Raw genomic sequence first — 14,536 nt, 5'->3', positions numbered from 1 at the left:
CCGGGCATGGGGCGTGCCGGGGGCGGGGCTCCTTTAGGCCGCCTATGGGAGGGCCAGGTGGGAGAGCACTTCCGCTGTGTCCGGTGACGTCATTGGCATCGGGGGCTGGGCTCTGCCCCCTTAAAAGGGAAGCTCTGACGGAGGAGGGGAAGCGGCTCACAGGTAACGCGCCATGGGAAGCGGGGCGCGCGGGCCGGGAAGCGACGGTGAGGCGTGAGGGGGCTCCGGGTGGGGCCCGCTGCCGGCTGCGGGAGGCGCTTCCAGCCGGGAGTGGTGGGCAAGGGGCGGCCCCGTCGGGCCGGGGCGCGGCTGTGGCCCCTCGCTGGGCGGCCGCTTCCCGGCGAGCCGCGCGGGTAACCCTGTGTCCCACCAGGAGCAGAGGATGGGCGAGCCCGTGACGGATTCCACGTACGTCCGCTGCCTGAGCTACAGGCTCGTGAGGCGGCTGGCAGAGTTCATCGACCCGCAGGAAGGGTGGAAGAAACTTGCGGTGGATATAACCAACGCGTCCGGTGAAAGCAGATACAGCCAAGTGCATATAAGGTACTACATTAAAGTTCCGTATCGCAAACTTGTGCATTACCTGTTCAATATAAATACTTTGTTAATCCCGTTTTCCATCCCGTTACTGTAACTTGTAACTTTGTGCGCCGCTGGGCACTTGTGTCTTACAGTCCCGTTTCCTTAGGGAACGTAAGGTAATTACTCCTAATTGTTCTGCAGTTCAGTTTTTAAGCAAGCCTCAGAAAATTGACTAAAGAAATTAGGATTAATTAGAGCTACAGACACAGGCATTTTTAGTAATACAGCACGGGCTGCATAATCTTCTGTACCCTAAAGGCTTGTGGACATTGATGTTATTGTGCCCAAGGGACAACTGGACCGTAATTCTTAATGCACTGTTTCCAAGAAAATGCCCAACAAATGTGGGAGCCCGAGGCTTAAAACTAACAAGTTTACTTGAGAAGTAATGCTCACAATATTTTATAAGCGCCTCATTGCTTGAAGGGTTTGTAGAATCCTTGTTGAAATTCTTTCAAAGACTGACATTGTTTCTGACTGATGCTGTATGTATCATCTTGAGTTTCCAGTCTTTTCTGGTAATAGTAGTATTAAATCTTTGTTTTCCTTTCAGTAACAGTATTAAATCAGTCAGAATACAGAATCTCTTTTTCTTCTTGATGCCCATCTCAAAATATTCAAAATGGAGTGTGAATGCTAAATGCATGCAAAACATTTGCAAATTATTTTTGCCATTTGATCTGGGTCTGACTTACTCTCTGTCTCTGACTGACATTCTCTTTTCTGTTAGTCCAAGGTGTCAATATATTATGGATCCTTGACAAACAGCTGAAGCCATGTATATGTGTATCTCCTGTAGTTTTCCCCATTTTTTGCATGTTTCCCACCCGATTTTGAATGTGTTCAGGTTTTTTTGGTTGTGTTTTCAGAAAATTTGTGATCTTTGCAGTGCCTTCAGATTTTTTTAGATGTGGATTTTTTTGTGTCATTTGCCTTTTGTCTCTTTCCCTTTATGCTTCTTGATGTAGTTTTTCCCTTTTTTTGGTCTTAATTTGGTCTTAATTTACCTTTTAAGGAGATTTGAGGCATTGGTGCAAATGGGAAAGAGCCCCACATGTGAATTGCTTTATGACTGGGGAACCACAAACTGTACTGTTGCTGATCTTGTGGATCTTCTGATCAGGAATCAGTTCCTAGCACCAGCAAGCCTTTTGCTTCCAGGTAACAATTACTCTTGGACATTTTGTACTGTGTTCTCAGTTTTCTAAGATGCTAGAGAGCTTCATACTAACATGATAATCAGAAAAGATTAGGTTAAAATAATCCAAAGTGAATATATTTTCCACTTTCTATCACTTGTAATAACAGTTTAAATAAGAGTTTCAAATTTCACTAAGAGTGCTGAAGTTTACACATGGTGGCAGAATGTAATCTGGTGATACTTAAGTGTCTCCTAATTCTCAAAAATACTAGCATTAGTATCACTTATTCTCTGGTTCCTAATGTAGTTAACACTTTTTCTAAATTCCCTTTTCAGAAGCTGTAAGGATGCCACAAGAAGTTACATTACCTCTTTCTTCACAGGAAACCTTGCCTATACATGAGAAACAACTACCTGTACAGGAAAAAGAAGTGGCATCTGTAAGGCCTTTTTTATCTCAGAGTACTGTGAAACAGCATTCAGATTCTTCTTACTCAAGTGAAGAAAACAGCTGCTCACAGTCCAGTAACACAGGTAGACATTTATTTTGGTAGAATTCAGTGCTTTTATTTTTGCTGATCTGTCCTTCACCCCATGTGAAATAAATCATAGCCATGCATGAGAGTGATGACTCTATTCCTATCATGGTGCATCTGTGGGAAACATCATCTTGCAACTTGCCAATAAGTCACCCTCTATGAGGGAAGAGTTGACTGTTAATTAAATTGCAATTTCCTTTTTGCCACCCATAATCCTGTTGCCCTTTTCCAATATTTATTTTATAGACTGTTCAGCATCTCATGCTTTAAAACTAGATTTTGTATGTCAGAAATTACTAAGAATTCTGAAGAAAAGATGACTAAAGAAGGCATTTTAGGAAAGTGTGTGGTTAGTCTATTCCTTCCTAAATGTCCACTTTCTGGTTGCTGCCAGAAACATGATGTAACCTCAGTGTATTTTTATGTACAAGGCAATGGGATCTGCTACACATTTAATTTCTACTGTCTGTATTACAAGTATGAATCAAAAATACAATCAGATGCGTGCTGTGGTGCTAGTTGTGAAGAAAGTTATGCATAGGTAATTATATATATTAATCTGCCTTCTTTTTGTTTTTCTTACATCTTCATCATAGAGCTGGAAGTAGGGCTCCACTGTCAGGTTTTGTGTGGTAGCAAGTTTTTGTTTTAAGAGAGCTGAAACAGAAAACTTTGTTCCTTGAGTGAAAATGTAGTTTTGTGCTAAATGTCAATGTCTTTCAGATTTCCAGAGTTTTTTGTTTCGTGAATTGGAAAGCATCACAAATAATTTTGATGCCCGACCAGAATCAGCTGGAGGTAATAAACTGGGAGAAGGTGGCTTTGGCATTGTGTTCAAAGGCTACATCAATGGCAAAAACGTGGCTGTCAAGAAGCTTGTTGCTGTAAGTTGTCCTGGGAATTTTTCATTTTAATGACTGTATTTTATAGGATAGACTTTTTAATCTTGCTTATTGTGAAAAGTGTTGAATGATACATTTCAAAAAGTATTGTCACCTTGTTACACATTAACTGGATTAAGAAATGTATCCTTAGTCCTTAAAAATGTATCAGTGTTGTGAGTCAGCGAAGTCACAGGAGCTAATTCCTGCCTTCTCTGTAGCTCTCCTTTGTGGGATTAAGCTAGTTGTTGGGAAGAGCAGAAAGCTTTCCCAGTTGTTTTCCCCTCACCCTCAAGAAGTGCCAGAAGAGAAGGGGTCCTAAGGAGGTTTTCCATTTCAGATTAGGATGGCTGAGATTCTCAAGCTAATTGTTTTGTGTGAATATTGAGTTTTTTAGTTAGTTGCTATTAGGGGGTAACTGCAGTGAATGGAGTGGGTTTTTGACTGCTGAAACCGGATCCATTTATCCAGTTAAACAGCGTTCCAAGGAATTTAAAGTCATGTTCCGGTACTTGGCTGTTTAACTTAGTTGAAGGTCTATTATGAAAAGTTAACTAAGAAAAGCTTACAATTCTTTTTAAATTTTTTTAAATTAACAACTTTGCATTTTGTTATGAACCAATGGCGTTAATGTCAAATACTACTTTTTATAGATGGTCGATGTTAGTGTTCAGGACTTGAAACAGCAGTTTGAGCAAGAAATAAACATAATGGCAAAGTGAGTACATCATTACACAATTTTTGCCTTTCTAACATAACAATTTACATGTTAACTGAAAATGTTTCTTCTACAGCACAATCACATTTTGTTTGTTTTAAAGCATCATCACACAAACCTGGCTTTGTGCACTAGAGGTGAAAAAAGTCATTTGGAATCAAGTTCCCTCTACCTTGTGTTTTCCTCAGATGTTGAGAGTTTTTCAGAGCACATGTGAACAATTTTTTTTTTTTTTTTTTTTTGCTATAGATGTAAGCATGAAAATTTAGTAGAATTACTTGGTTTCTCAAGTGATGGTGCCCAGCCATGTCTGGTGTATGAATACATGCCCAACGGCTCATTGCTTGACAGACTTGCTTGTCTGGTAAGTGAAATCTTCTAGCTTCCTGTTGCCTTACTTTGCTAACATATACAATCTGTGGAATGTCTTTCAAATGCAACTGAACTGTGATGGCCAGATGATGTTTTACTACTTTCTTCCTGTTCTCTAATAACAACTACTCTTCCAGTAAGATTTTACACAAACATTTTAGATTGTATTGTCAGCCTGATTTGACTTTAATCTATGTCATGTACTGGTACCTCAAGCATCACAGAAGTAAGGACTGACTATGCCTGTGTGAGGCAGTGCAGAGGGTGCTGCAGTCTTGTTCCCAGTTCTGATGTTGGCATGTTCTCTGCTGGCTCCTAAGATTCTACAATATGAAATTGACCTTTGTTCATTGTCCTCATGATAGGGGTTATAATACAATGCTCATAGTCTGCTGAAGTACCTAAGTAAATGTGAATTTAATTTTTAAAAATTATTATTTTATGTAAATGCTTCTGATGTAATCAAATGGTGTATCTTCTAGCCGTGGCCTTAAGTATATAATAAGTTGTTGGGTGAGGCAACTCTGTGTATCAAAGACACACAGTCCAATAGTATGCCAGACTTAAGGTAGTAGATTTGTGTCTGTGTTAATTTGTTGAAGGAATTAAAAAAAATCTTCTTAATACTAAGCAACTGCAGCATCTGAGATTGTAATCTGGTGAACATTTTAAATTGGTGCTACTTGCAGCCACCCATGTCCCCAGACCTAAAATGCTTGGTTTGCTTTTTTTTTCACACTGATCCTCTGGTTATAGTGGTTCAAGCATCTATTAGTTGGAGAAAGATCTTGATTAGGAAACTGATCAGTCTGATAAAATAATACTTGGTGAAAAAAAAAATTAATTTTCACCGGGAAACATTTCTTTTGTAGGGCTGCATAAATACTTTGCTCCAGTAGGAAAGAAGCGGTACGATGAGAATGAATAGCAGTGTTTGAGGAAAGTTAGTCTCTCTGTTAGCACTGCTGTCTCAGTTTAGATTGATTCACTTGCTTGCATACACTGCTACATGTGCAATTATTTTGTTTTTCTAGCTGAATCAGTGCAGAAGAGAGACTAAGTCTTACCTAAGGACAGTGCAAGTTTATCTGTAGAAATGAGCGGTGCTTAACAAGGACATGTATGAAAATGTTCATCTGTGTAACTGGCCATTATCATCAAGTGAGCTTAAAAGATTGGGGATAATTGAAAGCTAAAGGAGAAATAACTGAGTCAAGGAAGAGACAAACTCATGACATAAATCATGGAATCTAAATCAGAATCTGTAAATTAGAAAGAATCTTTTTCTAATAAGATCAGACAGATGGGTAATGTACTTACTTGAATATATGTTCTTGCTGATAACTTCATTTTGTGACTTCACTGAATGTATTTGATTCACGGACTCTTGCTTGTGTCATCTGTCTGGATGTTGAGCAGGCAAGAGAGGTGGTAGAATGGTGAGATACTGTAATCTACTTCCCTTGGCCACTGACAAGATTAAGAACTGTATTTGAAATGTAGGTGTCCTTATTTCTGAAGTTTAGTTAGTAGAATGAATAAAGCTAAACTCTCAAGAAATCCAAGAACCTTGGAAGATTCACTTCTTGTTGTTAGTAAAAGCTGTGGATTGCTTTGAATTATTTCCTTCGGGCTGAAGTCTCTGTTATCAGTGCTGGTACAAAGCGGGAGTTGCAGTAGATACAGATAGATCTTTGCAGAGCAGCTGGCCTTGGAGGGTCAGAGTCAAAGAACATTTTTGCAACTGGCAACTTAATCTAAGGCAAAATGCAGGGAAAGAATGTAATGTGACAAAGGCATGTATTTCTTCCCAAGTCAATTAAGAAATGTATGCTGGTAGTGTTTTTAATCATCTACTTGAAAACAACAAAGAAAAACCATAGCAAGAAGTCACTTTTGGGTTGTGGAGGTTTTATATGTTTGTTTTGGATTATGTGAGCGTATATATATTTTTCAGATTTTTACCTGCCTTTCTCTCTTCTTAATCAAGGATGAAACTCCACCAATTCCTTGGAATATGAGGTGTAAAATCATTCAAGGTACAGCAAATGGCATCAACTTTTTGCATGAAAATAATCATATTCACAGAGATATCAAAAGGTAAAAGCTGTTGACTATTGCTGGCTGCGTTTTCACTTTTTAATTTTTCTTTTTTTCATCTTTACCCTGTTAAAGTAATTTTAGAGAGAACAAACTGCAAAAAGCATTACTTCAGTGAAGGGCACAATCTTCTGCAAGTGACATCAGCACAATCTTGTCTGTGCCACAAGGACATGACCAGTACAGACTTCTAAAGATAATGATGGGGCTAGAACCATAGACTTGCTTAGGGTGGAAAAGACCTTTAAGATTATCAGGTCCAACCGTAAACCCAGCTCTGCCATGTCTGCTGCTAAACCATGTCCCCAGGCAGCCTCGTATACATGTCTTTTAAATATCTCCAGGGCTGGTGACTCCACCACTCTCCTGGGCAGCCTCTTTCACTGCTTCACTTGGTGAAGAAATTTTTCCTGACACCTAATTGAAACCTCCCGTAGCACAAATTGAGGCTATTTCTCCTTGTCCCATTGCTTGCTGCCTGGGAGACGAGACTCCCAGCTGGCTCCAGCCTCCTGTCAGACAATTGTAGGGAGTGATAAGGTATTCCCTGAGGCTCCTTTTCTGCTGGCTCCCTCAGCTGCTGGACAGCTTCCCAGCTGTGGGATTTTGCATTGTAATTGTAATTTGTGTTATAAATGTAATATGTAAATTGTAATTTGTATCATAATCTGTTACTTTCAAATAGTTATTTGAGTGCCATGAGAACACACAAAGGTCTGTTCTTTAACATCTGCTGTTGAAGAACAATTAATCTTCAAATAGGGAATTTTTCACATAAACCACACTTTTTTTTCCTTTTCCTGGAATGCGTCTTTGTGTCTCCTTTGATTAACTCGTATTTTTTATGAATACATTAAAATTAGTTCAGTCCGGTTCATGAAGTTCAGGGTTCTTCAGTGATAGTGAATGTTCATTGTTCGTTATACCAGAGCTTTTTCTTATGGATATCAGAACTCAGAATAGGTGAGAGTTTTATTGTAGAGTTTGGTTGGCTTTTTCTGGTAGTCGTGGTGTTGTTTGTTTCCCTTTCCTGCTACAGTTTACTGTATTGGTGTTTTTAAAAAGCAGCCCAAATCTTTGAAGAAAAGCCCTAAATGTGTTACTCCTTCTGAGGGTTAAGAAGGAGCAACTGACCAATTTGGAACACCAACAGATGAATGTTTCAGTAGCTTTCTGGCTTCTGGCACCTGCTAAATACAGGCAACTTTAGTTTTGTGACCTTTCAGCTTGTGGGGAACAAGCTTTTGCTTCAGCTGCCTCATGTATGTGCTTGCTGCTTTGACAGTTTGTTTCTTCTTTCTTCCCTGCTTAAGCCTCTGGAGAAGTGTAATGACTGGAAGAGATGCACTTCTTTATCTTGCACTGCCTCTACCCTTCTAACTGCTGTGAGTTGATCATATTAGAGAATTGGGTTTTGGGGTTTTTTGTTTGGATAACATTTTGCAACTTGTTGTGTGAATAGTTCAATAGATTTGATTGGTATTATTAATAGTGCTGCCACTCCCAGATAACACTCAGATGAAGAGACATCTAAGAAGATTAACTTCAGTCTTCATTTGGCTATAGAGACCATTCATGAACACACAGGCACTAGAACAGCTTCTCTAGTCTAGAGGGGACATGATTTAATGGGTGTTCTTGCAGTTGTTCATAGTTTTTTGGATTGGTTATGCCCAGGAAATAGTTCCGTTTTCTTTCAAAGCTTGAAAGTTGCAGTAAAACTTCCATTTGTTGTGCTCTTTGTGGTATACACAAAAAAACCAGACCACTCTTTGAACTTGACTGAAGTTGATAAGAAGCTGAGATTTATGAAGTTGTGATCTTGTTCTCCTTTGAGAAATTGAGCTTTAAACAGGAGACCAGCTGGCGGATGATGCCTTGACAAGTGTTTGGCCTTTTGTAGTGGTCATATATCTAGCATTATTTACAGCAGTTCTAACATCAAGTGATCCATTGTAACTTACAGCTCTGTTAATTTTGTTCAGGTTTTGTGAACAAAAAGAAGTTAGAAAAATAACTTTCTAGTAAGTGTTATGTGTTGTATCAGGCCGTGTGGCTTTCTTGCAGTTCCATGAAAGGGATCAGAAAATGAGGATTTCATAAATAATAAATCAAGTTATTTTAAAATGGTTCTAAGTGGTACAAGTTTAAAATCCAGTAGATTCTTGCTGTAATTTATCCCACTGAGTATTTTAGGAAAGTGTTAAGGACTTTGAGATGAGCCTCATTGTCAGGGTTGCTTTTTTTAAAGAAAGTAAAAGCCAGAGGTCGAGGGAAAACATGGCACGTACAACATTCTAGAAGTAATAAGTTTTCTAGTTACATTTCCAGACAAAAATAAGAGTATTCTTACTCATTTGGCATATGAATTTGTCATGGATAATAGGTATTAAAAAAACTGCTTTTGTTAGTTCTGAGCAGAGATTTAGACTAGAAGAATTAACCTGTGGTCCAGTAGAAGTTGATCAGAGCTAAATATTCTCTCTTGTCCCTCTTAAAGCCAAATTATGAATGTAACATAATTGGTCTCTTATAAGAAAATTTCTAAGGTTTGGGGGTAAGGGGAGTGTCTAGTTTTTTTCCTTGTGTTTTTGTTTGTTTGTTTTTAATGCATGCATGCACACAAGAAAAAACATGGATGGATCTCACATTTAATTATTTATTTATTTGGAGGACTGAATTTTGAAATTGAGCAATTTCCAACAAAACTAAATTTACGTAACTTGTTTTATGAATAATATGTAAATATCTTAGCTTTCAAGACAGTCAAAATAGCAGTTTGCATTTTGTTACTAAAGGATTACTAGTCTGTCATAAGACCTGTTTTCTATACTGTTTGGAAAATTCTTTTTTCTTTTTTGTTTTTTTTTCCTTTCCCTCCTGTCTCCACCAGTGCAAATATCTTATTAACTGATACATATGTACCCAAAATTTCTGACTTTGGCCTTGCAAGAGCATCTGTAACATTCACACAGACAATCATGACTGAAAGAATTGTTGGAACAGCAGCCTATATGGCACCTGAAGCTCTGCGAGGAGAGATTACACCTAAATCCGATATCTTCAGTTTTGGAGTAGTAAGTGGAATGTGGAAAACAGTATATGACTTCTTTCGTAAGATAAAAGCACACAAAATCAAGAGTATCTGAAATTAAATGATTACTCCGGTCTATAAATTTTCTTTTTCTTAAGATAGTGTTTCTAAACTTTGACTGTGTTAAAATCATGTGAGATGTTGATTTGCTATGTGGAAGACCAGAGTAAAATAATATTCTGAGTTCTTGCTAAATGTGATTCGAAGTGGTGTAGAACATTGTTTTTGCTTGCATGGTATTGCACAAGTGTAACTCGGGCTGAAAAAAAATTTAAGAAAATGGTCCAAAATTATTGTTTGTCCATATTGGATTTGCCTTAGAGCTGAGTACAAAAAGGCATGAGCTTAATATTTGGAAGAAAAATGTATCCATTCTGAATAGATCCAAGACCCTACTCACTATTGACCACTTCCTTCACAGCATTTGGCTTCATGGGAAGGTAGGCCCAACACTACGTCTGAATAGTTTGAAAATCCTTCAATCTTGCTGTGAAGGAACAACATGTAGGGTGAGAATAACTTGTGCTGAAATTTGTAAGCCACACTGCTAATAACAGTTAATGAAAATAAAGGTAGGAACAAAAACTAGGAATTGTATAGGCAATCTCTGGACAAACACAGATCCTGAGTGTATTTGTTGACAGGCTGGAGGTCATGCTCCTTTTTGCGAATCATACATAAGTTAAGGTTATTCTGTGCTTCATTTTCTCTTCTCATTTTCCTCCTTCTAGGTCCTACTAGAAATAATAACGGGTCTTCCTCCAGTAGATGAAAACCGGGAGCCACAGTTGCTGGTATGTTCTTCATGCTTTCTTCTTTCCTCCTACTGCTCCAGGATCACTTTGTATGAAATCATAGACAGTTAACAGGTTTTGAAACAATCAAATTACTCATCAAAATATGAAGTTGTGAAAACAGCTCTTTTGTCAATATTTGTCTTAGAGGTGAGGCTGAAACTTTTATCTCTTGGCTGGTAGATTTGTTCAGCCCTCAAGGTCATCATTTAATCTGATACTGAATTCTTTGTTTTGGTACTTCTTATTGTAATACCATTGTACTCTATTAACTCCCTGATAATTCCTCATCCCCTGAAACATTCTGAACTATTCATCTCTCTTGTTTCTTTATGATTCTGTATCAATTTCCATCTTCTTCAGCTTTGCTAACAATATGCAAGTACTTTACGCTTTTAACCTTAGTGAAGTTTGAAATTTAAGGGCTTTTTTGCAGAGTGAGAGGTGGGTTGAATTTTCTTTACTATTCAGTTAGTAATTCAGTCTATTAATTAGGAAGCTAATTTCTCAGAATTTGCTCTCTTGAATTACAAAACCTTACAAGACTTCATAATTTGGCCTTTCACATATCTTAAAACTAAGTTCTGAACTACTTCATGCAAGATTTTCCTAGAATACTTTTTACATAAAAACTAATTTATTCTTTAAGTATGAAATAGCATTGAGGTCTGGATTGATTTGTGTTGCATACTGTTTGGAACAGTATAAATCAGTTTCTTCCAAATCTTCAGGAATACCAGTGTAGTATTAATAGATTTTTTTTTTTTTGTCCTTCTAAACTGTGTCTTCTGGAGTAGCAGAATAATTATTATGTAAACACTTTGTAGAATTCAGGTTCTTTAAAGTGGGCATTTTCAGAGATAGGATTTAATTAGGAATATGACTGGTACAGTTTACCTTTGTAATGTATGTTTGGGACCATAAAGAGAATGGTCAGTGTAAGACCATATGGCATCCTTAGCTTGAGAGGAAAATTTTGAGGTGGTTGAATGTTAGCAATTTCAGACTGACTCATAGAGGAAGGCAGAAGATCTGCCTCTACTCACTGCCTCTTATTTATTCATTTATTGCTTCCTCAAACAATATGTGTGATTACAGATAACCCATTTCAAGTGTGTTGGAACTGAGGACTTTTGGACTAAACCAGTCAGACTTAAAATTTGATTTCTGAATAAAGTTTCCAGCGGGATACTGCAGCCACTGAGACTAGAGCCAGAAGTTTAGTTTACAGGCAGACATTTGTTTATAAAAGTGGTTAAAAAAATTATACCAACTTAAGCTGGCATATTTCTGGGTTATTAGGATACTTTGTTGATTGTGCCTCTTCTCTTACAAAAGAAACATTACTAGAAAATTGAGCCTTGAATTGAGAAGGTTAAATCTGTATGATACAGCTTAAAGAAATTTGCTTTATGATGTTCTGGTAGTTAAAATTATAGAGAATAAAAATAAATAATAAATTAACAAAAATTTATAGTTCATTTACACTCTCGCATGCTGTTCAGATACTTATGTTATCTACTCGTTGGTTAAAATTTTCTTGTAGTTAAGTATAAAAGATGAAATTGAGGATGAGGAAGCAACTATTGAGGACTATGTTGATGGAAAGATGAGTGACTGGGATGTACCTTCAATTCATAAAATGTATGCGATTGCTGATCGGTGTCTGAATGACAAAAAGAGCAGAAGGCCAGACATTAAGATGGTATGTAGTCTTTCAGAAAAAAGGCTTATTTTGGGTGAGCATATATGTGTGTCTGTATGTTTGTGTGTCTTCCCTGCCTATGGTTGCAGTATCAGTTAACTTATATTTGTCTGTTCTTTTCCAGGTCCAACAGCAGCTCCAAGAGATAAAAACTTGATAATGTGTTTCTTCTGATACACCAGTGTTTCTGTAATGGAGACACCAGTACCAGTTATTTAATTAGTATTTAGTGCAAGTGGCTCTGCTTTCCAGAACTTTCTGGACACATGTAAGGTGAGCTGTTGGTCTATCAGCAGCTCTTACACACATCCTTAGTCACTGGGCCCTTAACATGAGAAAAGCGTTTCTTGTACTAACAAATTGCTGTGCTGGTACAGCATCTTCTCCTGCAGGTTTTAAAATGCATTTCGATATTATAATCTATTTGATTATTTTTATTTCCAAATATCTAGTATGACTGCTGTAACTAGGCAGAATGTTCTTTCTGCAAATTGCTTTCTTGATCAGGTGTACTAGACCTTCATCTGTTGAACACAAAACCATTTAATAGCTATAATGGTTATATTAATAATATAAAAATACTTACATATGTATATTAATAATATAAAAAGACTTAATGTCTTTTTGAGAAATGACAATAATATTATCCATTTAAAACAAGCTTCTACTTAATATTTTAGCTTGAGTTCATATTAGTGTGAATGGTTTGGTACTGTTAATGAATGTGATTATTATCAAAAAGTCTTCTTGGTGTTAGTTTTAGTCAAATAAATGCTGCGACAGTTCCTAGGCTGGTTTTTCATTTCAAGGATCACCAAACAAAATAGTTATCTTGCTGTGCAGAAGCATTTCCACTTGCAAATGCTTTCTTACAGTGAACTCTGTGATGACAAATCGTTTAATTTTTATTCACAGGAAGACTCTTAGCTACTTTGATTATTTTAGGAGGATGGAGTATTTTTAGTACTTTAGGAGAGGATTCCATATGAATTATAAATACAAATGGTTGCTTTTCTTAAAGGGGTCAGATGTGAAGACCAATTCTGCATTTTACTTAGTCAAATAATTAAGCTATTTTTAATATACATATGTATGTATATTAACTAAATACAAAAATACACTTCTAAAAGTATAAATTGAAAGCTTTTTAAAATAGAAACATTGACAGATCAAAGCAGACTAAATATGGAATGAAAGTAAGACTAGTAAGATTCCAGATACTTTGGACTAAGTATGAACATATTACCATTGTAAATGAAAGATGTTATTTTCAGATAAACTCATTTTGCACCTCATGAACTTTCTTAATAGCTTAGGGATAGGAACATAGTCTGGCCTACAGTTAATTTTGAAATTCTGTGATTATGTGTGACTTCTTTCAGGACTATAGATCTTGTTGGAGGAAGCATGTGATTTCTAATGTAATGATATCATTAGATTTCTGGCTATTAACTCATTCTGTATTGCCTTTTCAAACTGCTAGCTTAATTTAGAAAAAAAATCTACCTAATGGCTTCTAGCTTTTTAGTACAAATTGTAAAAAAACTGTTAACATAAATAAAAACTCTGCATTATTACTTCTTTCTGCTATTAAACCTCACTGTGTGGAATAAAGCTATACAGCTCTGAATCTGGAGAAAAAAGCTGCTGTAAAAATTAGAATAAAATCTGCTGAAGCTATTCTTCAATTTAAGCATCTCCAGCTGTTATGTGAAGATCACATCTGCTTTTTACTATTTCCTGGAGCTGCACTGTATCTATAGCTTTGTCCAGAAGCGTGTTTACTGTAGCAACTCCCTGGACAGCTCTGTTCACCTCTGGTATGGTAGAACATTCTTGTTCATACACCAACTGTGATATTCTTCAGTGTGAGGAGAGTCTCAGCTACAAGCATGGGAGTTCTTGCTCTGTCATACTAGACCATTACTGTTTGCAGTGCTGCTCTCAGCAGTGAGGGTTTGGCAGTAATTTTTACTTCCTCACTGAAAATGAAGCGTGTTAGCTACCCTTTCATACAGTTAAAAAAAAATAAATTTGAACTTCTTTTGAATGAGAATATGAGGGGTCAACTAGGTAAAACTACGTAACTTATGTAGCAACTTTTTTTAAAAAAAATATGCAGAGGGCAAGGAGAAGGAACTTCCCTTTCCCACTCCAGATTTTATTTTGAGGTCTTCATACCATAAGGTCAACATCTCTACACACTAACAGAGGGTAATAGTAGCTGACTTGAGTTTCTTTTGTTCACTGCAAAAGCATTAACTTTTACATACTTTTTTGTGTTGTTTACTATAATAAGACTTTTTAGGACACAGATCAGTAACTTGAGTCATTTAAGATATTTGTAATGGGATGATGTGGTTTCATAGAACTGGAGCTGAGAGAAATCCAGTACAGTTCCTGGTGGGTGAAGAAAGCTACATGTGGAGCAGAGATAGGGCTAATCTGGCTGGCCTACATCCTGTCTCAGCAGGGAAGGGGCCATGGAGGGCAACAGAGGATCACTCTGCTCGGGGAAAGAGCCAAATTTTGCATCTTAAGGATTTAAGAACTGCAGCATAAAGCAATTTAGTCACCCAGGGAAGGATGGGTAAATGAAAAATAGCAAGA

General features: G+C 37.2%; 1 protein-coding gene across 1 annotated transcript; it reads left to right on the top strand.

The window, feature by feature from the left end:
- The first annotated feature begins 10 nt into the window (after positions 1 to 10).
- Positions 11 to 13,503, top strand: IRAK4 (interleukin 1 receptor associated kinase 4). The gene is made up of 12 exons (XM_033058981.2): positions 11 to 162; positions 374 to 543; positions 1,598 to 1,743; positions 2,060 to 2,257; positions 2,986 to 3,146; positions 3,797 to 3,861; positions 4,111 to 4,225; positions 6,224 to 6,333; positions 9,227 to 9,410; positions 10,159 to 10,221; positions 11,768 to 11,926; positions 12,051 to 13,503. Exons 2-12 carry the CDS (start codon positions 383 to 385, stop codon positions 12,081 to 12,083), a joined length of 1,395 nt encoding a protein of 464 aa, XP_032914872.1. The 5' UTR covers positions 11 to 162; positions 374 to 382; the 3' UTR covers positions 12,084 to 13,503.
- Positions 13,504 to 14,536: the final 1,033 nt, after the last annotated feature.

Source organism: Catharus ustulatus, chromosome 4, assembly GCF_009819885.2.
Source record: "Catharus ustulatus isolate bCatUst1 chromosome 4, bCatUst1.pri.v2, whole genome shotgun sequence".
NCBI classification, from domain to species: Eukaryota; Metazoa; Chordata; class Aves; order Passeriformes; family Turdidae; genus Catharus; species Catharus ustulatus.
Note: the sequence above shows the minus strand (reverse complement) of the source record. Positions and strands in the feature narration are given on the sequence as shown.